Source organism: Pygoscelis adeliae, unplaced genomic scaffold (genome assembly GCF_000699105.1).
Source record: "Pygoscelis adeliae isolate BGI_AS28 unplaced genomic scaffold, ASM69910v1 Scaffold155, whole genome shotgun sequence".
NCBI lineage: Eukaryota > Metazoa > Chordata > Aves > Sphenisciformes > Spheniscidae > Pygoscelis > Pygoscelis adeliae.
In genome coordinates, this window is record NW_008824932.1 from 6,591,157 (window position 1) to 6,601,528 (window position 10,372).

At 40.9% G+C, this 10,372-nt stretch overlaps 1 protein-coding gene across 1 annotated transcript in view; it reads right to left on the reverse strand.

Annotated features, from left to right (window-relative positions):
- The window catches only part of PCOLCE2 (procollagen C-endopeptidase enhancer 2), a 31,930-nt gene that overhangs the window by 16,637 nt on the left and 4,921 nt on the right, over nt 1–10,372 (reverse strand). Inside the window, exons 2-3 of the mRNA XM_009325126.1 lie at nt 9,563–9,671; nt 1,420–1,675 (exon numbers count right to left, since the gene is read on the reverse strand). Coding sequence (XP_009323401.1) covers nt 1,420–1,675; nt 9,563–9,671 — 365 coding nt within the window. The remainder of the gene's footprint in view (nt 1–1,419; nt 1,676–9,562; nt 9,672–10,372) is intronic.

Genomic DNA, 10,372 nt, shown 5'->3' on the forward strand with positions numbered 1-10,372 from the left:
GGAGGAGGAGGAGCCGCAGGTGCTGAAGCAGGCATCCCCGTGGCCCATGGGTGAGCTGTGCCGGGGCTGACGGGCATTCCCGAAGGAACTACGGCCTGTGGAGAGCCCATGATGGAGCGGGTTTTTTTCCGTCCGTATCTCTTCCTCCCAGTCCCAAATTACAAAGCTACATCGGGTATGTAATCCTTATTTATAATATGATTATGAACCTTCTTTATTAAATTAACTATCACGTCAGAGTCATTTAATATATCTTCTGAGAAGTTATCAACACAGGGATCCAATGGGAAAGACTAATAAATGACTCATCACCTGCACTGCGTCTGCCCAACAACCTGTCTAGTCTGGTATCGTGCTAATAGCAAAGGCCTTGAAAAAGAGTCACTCAGCAGGGCGATACCACCTCCCTGTAACCTCCCGGCCTCTCGCAGTTCGGTGGCCTTCCCGAGCACAAGGCAATGCCTTTATGTTTAATAATCCCTAACAAATTTTTCTTTCACCTGTTTTTCTAATTGTTTTTAAACCAGTGTAGAAATTGACAATCCACAACGTCCCCTGGCACAGGACTCCACCACTTTACAGCTCACTGAGAAAAATGGCCCTCTCTCTTCCCTTGCAGCCACTCGCTCATCTGTTTTTTGTATTAGAAGAGAGAGCGACTGTGGTCCCCATTCACTGCCTCCGTACCGTCACGACTTTACAGCCCTCTCCTACACTCCCCTTGACCTTCTCTTTTCCAGCATGAAAGGGTCCATGCTGTGCAGCTGGTCTTTGTGTAGAAGATGTTCCTTAACTCTATCATACTTGTTGTCTCTGATTGCTTCTGATAGTTTTATTATATCCTGTTCTGAGATGGGAACATCAGAATGGCACACAGTGTTCAAGATGCATTATGGATTTATAGTGGCATAATTTTTTGTTGCTATTGTTTGGTCTTTATTCCCTTTTCAAAAAATTGTTAAGTTTCTGTTTCTTTTTTGATACCTATGGAGCACTGGATTGATGCTCAACTATCTTTTTCATAAATTATCTATTTTAAACCTAAGATCTCATTCCTAAGCGGTAATAGTCAATTCAGAGCCTGTACTGTACAGAAAGTTAGGGTGTTTTTCCCTTATTTGCAACAATTACCTATATTGAATTTCATCTGCCATTTTATTGACTAGCCATTACCATATTGCTACTAGATGCAGTTCTTCCACAACTCTTACAATACTTAGCCCTCCTCTTTACTACTTTGGTTAACTATGATGGCTAAACAGTTATACATTGCTATTTGCTAAGGAAGATAATTACTGAATAAGTTGAACAGCACAATCCCTAATATCTCTGGCATCACATCTTTTTAAGCACTAATGTGGCTCTCCATAGAGTTGTACAGTTATATTTGTCTTCAGCACATACGTAACTGTTAGTTACCTCTTTCATGTGGTTCTGCTGCAGAAAACTTCGCAATGAATCCACTTCCAGCAGTATTAGCATCTGAAGTCATCTGCACCAACATTTTATTGCTGTTGGATACAAGGGCACCTGGTTTCACAGTACCACAGAACCTGCCGATGCGTTGTCCATTGGCATGGCCGTTGTATATATCCACAAAATCATATCGGCACAAGTTGTCACTTTCCAGGTCTAAATACCTAAAAGAAAGAACCACCACTTTTCCTTCTGGGACCTGCAGCGAGAGAGAGAGGGAGGGAGGGAGGGAGGGTGGGAGGGGAGATATGTATCTTGAAGTGTGACTGACCACATATCTATCTGATCCCACTATTTGCATGAGTATTTTCATGTTCTTCACTTCTAGCCAGTTAAGCACTTTTTGTCAACTATACTCCAGGCAGAGTGGTTTTTAAAATCATACTGGACCAATCATAAGAAGAAAGCTCTGGCCATCTCTGTTGCCATTATCTTCTTCCTGATCCACAGTATCATCTAGCCAGGCTCATATAGTTGATTATATACCATCACTGCCCAGTTCAGCTTGGCATGTTTCTCTTATTTTCTGCTGAAAGTATGCAATCATCCATGCAGCTCCCTGTCACCAAGTAAGGTGAGGAGGATGAGATTAATATGGTTTAAAAAAAAATATGGAACAAGCAATTTACAATTTTGAGCAAACGAAATGGCCTCTCTTATCTTGCTGATTTGTGTCACAAAGTTTCATAGTTTGAAGGGTTTTTTAATTTACTGACACATGACTTACATGTATAAACAAAATTGGAAACTTTATGGCTAATGCTGTGCAACCCTAATATTTAGTTATCGGAGTGGGTACATTTAGCTTGAAGGCTGCAGTGAAAGAATTCTATTTGGAAAGAATATGTAAAACTATAAACAGAGAGTTCAAAAGAACCATTAGTGGGTGTCCTCAATACAGAAAAGAGTTTTGTTTTCTGAAACATCTGAGGAACCATGACAGGGCAAATCTTTTTACATGTCTACATCTGTGGACATTGCGAAAGAGGCAGGAGTACTGAGAAGGATGAAATTAAGAGAGCATAATAGCTTACAAGGAGGAGAACATTTCCTGGGATAGCGTTGCAAGCTTTTAAGAGAATAAGCAGCACACTGAGAAGTGAAAACTATTCTAACAAAGCACTCAATGCTATGAAACAGGACAGGAAGAAGGGAAACAGTATTTTAAAGTATAGAGGGACCCTAGACAGGCAAAATGTAATTATCTGCATTCAATTCACAGCCCAGTAGAGTGGTTACCTATTAAAATAATTGCAGCTGTTCTATTTTACTGAGACACTGCTATTATTTTCTGCTTCAAATATATAACACACACAATATATCTGCAGTAAGTCCATATTTAAGCCACTTTATTTGAGTTCATTAATTTTTCCCTTCCTTAACAGTGACTCATTTTAAACCACCAGTTTGAGATAAACTACAACTAAACTGTTCCTATATGGAACTGTCAAACAGCGTTTCAATGTTGTGAGTTTCAACAGTTAAAAATGCCTTGTCAGGTATAGATGGAAGTGCTATAGATGGAAGCGACCACTTAACCCACAGAAGATACTAATACAGGCGGCAGCTCTAGATGTAGTGAAAAATGTGTTGTAGATATGTTAAGGTTACTCATTCACGCGGCTGCTTTTATGTCCAGTGCTGATACTGATCCTGCAGCAGGATAGACTTTTGCAGGAGCCGTTTCCAACTGCCCGGGGCCCACGTACACACTGGCTGACCAGCCCCACTGCAGTTCCTGTTGCTGGTTTCAGAGTATTTTCCTTTAAGTTCAAAGTTGTCTCAAAAATGCATTCAGTTCCCCTGTGCTGACGTACATCACTACTACTACTACTACATCGAAACCACAAAACTCATCTAATCTTACCCAGAAATTCCAAAGCATAATGACTATGTTTTAGAAAACTTTAAAGCCAGATGTTAGGTTTAGAACTCACACTACTGAAGTGAGCAAGCCCTATAGCTGGTACCAGAAAATAACCCACAAGTATGTTTAGTCAGCATAAGGCCAATACAGACACATGGTCATATTGTAAGATGTTCTGTGAAAGCAATATGACTCCTTGAATCACTGCTCTCATAACTAAATCTCTGATTATTGCATTCACTTGTCTTCTGGTCTGAATCACTAAGAAGCATTAAGACACGGTCATTTTAACAGAAAAAGAGGTAAAAGGAATTTGGTATTCCTGTCAGAAGATCTGAACATTATTTATGGTTATACTACAAACTCTATGTGACCAGACAAATCAGTTCAAAAATGCTGGCTGTAAAGTTAGTCAGATAAAGTCAGATTTAGGCAGTTAAATTTAAGCAGCCTTTTTTCCAGAAGTATGTATGTAAAATAACATATGCTCTTTTGGGGTGGAACACTCATTATTCATAAGTTTGTACAACTGGTACAACAGGATCCAAATGAGGTGACCTTTAAAGGTTATCATGTTTTAAAACAGACTGAGCTGTTATGCCTACAGTTAAGATTGTCCAACATTTTCCACTACGGTGTCTTGCAGCTTTGATACAACTTATCCATCTTTAAGAAGTTTCCCCTTTTCCTTCCACTGTTCCTGAAAGTTAAGCAGAAGTTGCTCTATCGTATTAAATAGTTTTGTCAGTGCTTATGAGATTTTTCCTTACTTTCTCAGCTTGAATTGCTTCTTTGAAGACACCGACTCCCTCCCAGAGTTTGAAGTTGAAATGTGAGAGGTGGCTGGTTCTGGGGTAAGAAAAGGTCTTTTTGCTGTCCTTGCAGAAATGCATTCAGATTTAGCCAAGTGGTTATCCCTCAGTAATGCTGACGGGTGCTCACTGACAGCTTTGTTCCACGAGCACATGGAACCAGCGTTGCTCTGCTCACATCAGCCTCAAGGCGCTCAGTCCTACCCCTGGGTTTCCCGCTTCCTCTTGCTGCCCCAAGTGGGGTGTGGGGAACCAGGACGTGGGACTGACCCGCGCTCAAGAGGGAGAGGACGCTGGCAAAGCAGCCAAACTCTGAACTGCCAGACAACCATTCACTCAAGTCTTGGGTTTTCTGTTTCATGGTATAAGTAATTCTGTGCAGTGTTGTATGCTTCCTTCTCCTCTCTCCACCGCTGACTACGTTATACTAGACTACATTACGTTATCAATTCTATTTCATTACAGTTTTTAACCTCTCTAGCTTCTCTTAGTTCAGTCTACTTGATCTTGGTCAAGACTCTTCCCCATACACATACTGAGTTTCTAAGTTTTGTTTCATGACAAGTTGTAAGAAAATGTGTAGGAAAAACTCAGCCACATGGTCATGCATGTTTAACAAGGAGCTTACTCTAGATTTTAGTTGTCAGAATAATCCTTGCTCACATTTAGCTGAACTTGGGGAGATTAAGTCATTTACAGAAATGTGTGAACTGGGGCCCTTAATCACAGTCACTACTTACTGCCATTACTTTATAAAATAACGTCATTGCTTATTAAAATAATATTTGTCATTATTCACAACAATAACAAATTTGTTCCAGCATGTTAAATCAATGAAAAGTTTGTGGTCTGACCAGGTGACACTCAAGAGTGCAGAGGATGGTGGTTCCACATTCTGGCAGCAGCCGCTCCAGTTTGCAGCTACTCCCAAGGAATCCCACCCTAAATACAGGTGCCTTTGCAAAACAATACTTTTCTTTCATTTCTACCATTTCCCTTTTTTGAATGTTGAAAACTAGCATGCTAAAATCTGTCAGTGTTTATCCTAGGACCTTTAAAATATTGCTCCATGAGAAACACAGGGGAGAAAGTAAAGGCCAGCATGACTCAGTATTGTTTACTTTGAGCCACATCCGAGCCTGATGCAGTAAGATGATGGGATACCTCAGAGGAAGAATTGGAAGGAATTGCAGCTCTTAAGAAAAAAAGAGGGAGGAGTCAAAGGAAGAATATGTGATGCTTCCCCTGCAGGGTGTGCCTTATTTTTCTGTTTTATCCATCCAGCTGGTATCTTTCAGTGACAGAGGCACTTCAGCTTCTGCCTCTCCTGGTCGCACTGAGGGTGACTGACCCATACTCGCCCTGTGCTTCCCTTCTTATTTTAACTCTATGAACTTCTTTAGGATCAGAAATTATGACGCTAAACTCATGTGAAGGATGCCTTACTCCTATTGAAGGCTAAAGGAAAATAGCATTCCCTGAATTTTTAGGGGGAGGTTTTCTAGAGCAGAATTCCCTAAAATCATCCGTGCAGATTATTAACCTGTTCAGAAGGGCATGATTATTTCATATATACAACCCACCACAAAATAAGGTCTCTAGATATTTTTTGTTGTCATTCATTGCAGATGTTTCATATAATGTTAATCAAAGTTCAGTTACATTAAAAGTAGTTAAGCTGTTTTTCTGTTGTTGTTCTGACTGAACACAAAGCCCTCTTCATCATTGGGCCTCTCTCAGTTCTGGGGAGGACTCCCAAACTGTCATACTTTTCAAAATTACTTGGTTTAGATTATTTGCTTTGAAAATAATCTTTTGGTGGGGAAAAACCCTTAAACGCCAACTTCCTGAGAAAATATTTTGCCTAATTTTTAAACCTATATGTATATGGGTTTAATATATTTTTGTATATGTTTAATACCAAATGCCGATTGTACGTTTTGCCATAGCACTCCTAGGTAGACTTGAAAAATACATCAGCTACCTGCAAGCCAAACATATTATTTCTCTCTACTGAGAATGAATGTGAAAGTTATTTGGAGTTCCATCCTGGGAAGAACCACAGTTCCTGCCTAGCCGCTTGTTCCCTAGCTCCATCCCCTCCAGCCACAAAGGAACAATTTTAAAAAAAAAATCGTATTAGCTGCTCTCCCTGACAAAGGCACTAGATTCTGTTCAGCTATTTCTTTTCTGGCAATACAACCATGCGTGAAGATCTGTTCTCTACTGGAAGGGCAGTTTCACAATGATATGGGAAAATGAATGCTTAAAACGTAGAGAAAATGATTTAAAATATTTCACTCCCCCAGGGCAGATTCCCAACTCCCCTGATAAGTAAATTTTTCAAACCTTGCTTATTGTCAGCAAACCTGCTGGAACACAGCTCCTGAACCTATAAAAATATAACCTTACATAACTCTGACAGTCTTCAGTATTATTGTTGCACATGAAGTTGTTAGAGTTTTATGGGAACTACACAGTCTGCCAGAAAAACACAATACAGCAGTCCAGATTCTTGGACTTTGTGACACATTTATGTGAGGTGATGGCCAAGAAGGATTACAGAGTATTAAAAGTAAATGTATATGACATATTTTAGATAAAGCTATATACATTACTATAGGAAAGGAAATAGCTGTACAAATGACTTCTCAGCAAAGCCAGCTAAAAGCTGCTGGGTAGTCTGCCAAGGTTGTAATATAACCACAAGCATGTGCTGAACACTTCTTAGAGCTCTTAGAATAGAGAAGCTATTTTCTTTAGCCAGCTGAAAAAGTCCCAGTCTCTTGAAATAACAGAACCATAATTGAGTTAGAGAGACTCTTCTAGCTTTAGCAAACCAGTTGGAAAGATTTCAGCTGATACCTGAATGCTACATTGCTTTGTCTGTATTATCCATAACGTTTTCTAAACCTATTTTCTTCTAAAGATTTAATTAGCTGTCACTCTGCCTCTCTGTGGATTTCTTCTATAGATGATGAGATCCTGTAGTTGAGAAAACAACAGCTTCGTGCTTCTCGTGACCCAGACGCAAAGTGAATCAATGGCTCTTCCAGTCTTGCAGACTTGTCAGATCCTGCATTAGACAGAGTGTTTTCAGGAAGGTGTTCACAGCCCTTGGCTAAAACGGACAGGCAAAAAGTCTTAGTTACCTTCTAAGATCAGATGCTAAATGAGGAAGCCTAACAGTAACCACAGCGTACTTCTTCATGGCAGTGTAACTGGCTTTCTTACTTGGGTGCTATTGCAAGCTATTCTGAGCCCCAGCAGTATCTGGTGAAAGGATTCGGCTGTTTAAATTCAGGCTAACCAGACCCTTGAGTGTAACACTTTCCCTCAGTTTGGTAAATCATCCTCTTCTTAAAGAGGGTGCAGGCTCAGTCTTGCAAGTTTTATAGTCCTCGCCTTCCCTACATCCTTCCTGCGTATCCAAAAGACAGGGCCGTTCTACACAGTTGATGGGGAAAACAAAATCAGCTTGGCTTAGTGAACAATATTGTCTAATAGGGGTTAAATGAGGTAGGGGCACAAGAAAGCCGGGACTACTACAGTCGTGCAGCCCTTCTCTGGCTTTCGCGAGCTACAGAGAATAGGTATGCAGCAGACGAGGAGCGGGCGTAGACGGCAGCACAGCAGAAAAGTGGGAGTCAGGACGATCATGAAATGCCAGAAGCCACCGAGCTCCTCCCATGGTCAGTAAAGCCCGAGTGCAGACACATCTCTGCTACAGCGTTGTGGTAACGCCTCTCACAATGTCCAGGCTAACCTGGATGCTCGCATCTTGTTGGCAAAGGCCACATTAAGTCTGCAATGAAACCACTCTGTATGGTGGGACTTTTTAAATACAATCAGTTGTTCTCTTCTCCCTCTAGCCCCGATATATGATGAAGGGCAGATCCATAGGATGCTTCAGTAAATGCTTCTTCAGTGCTGCCTGCATTTGTAATCTGAATTTTTTAATGGTAAAAACTTTATGCTGTTAGAATAAAAATTATTATTTCCCTCTGGATTCAATTTTGAACTTTTGAAGATCTCATACTGAGTTATATTGGTAAACTAACTTTGGAGGTTTTTTCCCTTTTATTTAAGCCATGTGTGTATGATTCCAAATGCCATTTGCATCTGCTCTTCAGATTGTAAGGTGGGCCACGCTAATGGCTGTACTCTCAGCCCCTTGACAGCAGGAAGCAAGTTTATTCATGAGCATACACTGTATTTCACATCATAGTCTTCTGGATAAAGTCAGTCACAGATTAAAGGTAACCTCTAACTTGGCCCTAATAATAAAGCAACATAAAGGTGCAGAAAGCAACTGTTGCGGCTTCACTGGTATCCTTCAGACAAAATGATTAAAATTACATCATTTGTTTGGAACGGGAGTCATTTTAACCAAACACTGTAAACAGATCAATGTCTCCTGCTTTGCGTCAGCATCTCTACAGTAGCAGGAGACAATTATCCTGTGACATCCTATTCTACTGCCAACACCTAGCCTGGAACGCAGTCTCTGAACTGAAGTTGTCTTTAGTGATCCCATCAACACACAGACTACTTTATTTTTTTATGCTTTCTTATACTTTTTTTTTCTGCAAAGCCCATATCCTAGGCCTGAACATCACAGGAGTTCTTAGTGAATTGTGCCTAAAAAATGGAGAGGAAATTTGGTGGGCGACTTTGGAGGGCTTAATTCGTGCAGATGTGAGGAAATCTGAATAATCATTCATTCAAATCCCTTTCTCTGAGTTTGTGGATAAGGACACATCCAGCACTGGAGTGTTTAGTCCTAGTCATTTAGTGGCATTTGCTGTCCACGAATACGATGCCTCTGCCCTACAGTCTCATTTCAGCATCAAAATATCAGTCATACCACATGCTTTCGCACGGTCACTTATAAATGTAACAACACTTTCCTATTGCTTCGTCAGCTTGCTGTATGACATACTCCAGATGTCCTGGCTGGCAGAACACTGTTATTAGCACACCACAAGCAAACCTGCCTGAATTTTTTGTTTTCGTTTGAAACTTTTTCTACGTCGTCTTGCCAACGAATTTTGCGTTTCGTTATCTGCACCTCAAAGCTTTACTTCAATCCATTTGATCTAACTAGCTATTGCTTTCTGCAGTGACTGGAAGGGTAGACGTTTGCTTTCAAGTGGGTTAATTTAAAACAATCAGAGGTGTATCTATGGAAGTCAATGAAAATTTGCTTCTGACATTAGGCAAGGCCAGTTCTAGTGCAGCCACGACTATCACATTACAGCAACCCTAAAAAGCTCCAGATAGTTGAGCTGCTCTGAGTTACTGAGTTCATTATTGCACGTATGTTATCCCATATAAAACACTGCATTAACAACAAATAGCTCTTCATTGTCTTCAGCACTGATTTTGTGATATTAAAAATTCTTACTGTGATTTTCCAAGTACATTTGCTGTTTGGAGGGTAGACTCCAGGAAATCCTTCACTCCCAATAAACCCCGACTCTCCAGATACAACTCCTCCACATGTAAATGTAGGCCTGAGAATAATAGGAAAAATAGTGCTTAATTTTTAAATATATTTCATTTATTCTTTGTATAATAGTAAAGAGTCACGGACTGTCTTATACTTAAAAACACAGCTTAAATACTTAAAAACATTGCTAACTTTAAATGTATGTTTCATTACTTACATAATTTCTCTCTTGACATAGAACATGCAATTTAACACGCAAACGTAGGTGTAGAGAAAATTAACTACTCGGACCTTAATTCTGGGTTTACAGAGACTCTTATCCTCCCCTCCTTTTTTAATTCATGAGATGGAAGGTGTGGTGGTGTGATACATCATTCCAAGTGGCCATTATAATGGAAAAATAATTATTAAAAAGTCATTAGTTATGACTTTTTATAGTATGTAAGAGTAGTTAAAATAGCACAGTAATAAAAATAGCCTCTAATTCCTTTCTATTCCACCCTGAAATGCTTTGAATTCAGGTACTTTAATCAAGTAAGCCGCTTTGGAAGTTTTCCGTGCCGCAGGAACACCGTCCGCCCTGCGCGCGAGTCCTGCCTCCCGACCTTGCCGGTGTGAGGACGCTCAGGGCTAAGAAGGCCAAGTGCCCGCTCCCTGCTCCGGCCGCCCCGCGGCCGCGCTGCCCCCGCCGACACCCGAGGGGCCCCGAGACACCCCCCCCCCCCCCCGCCGGGCGCCCGCGGTCCCGCCCGGGGCCCGCGGGGG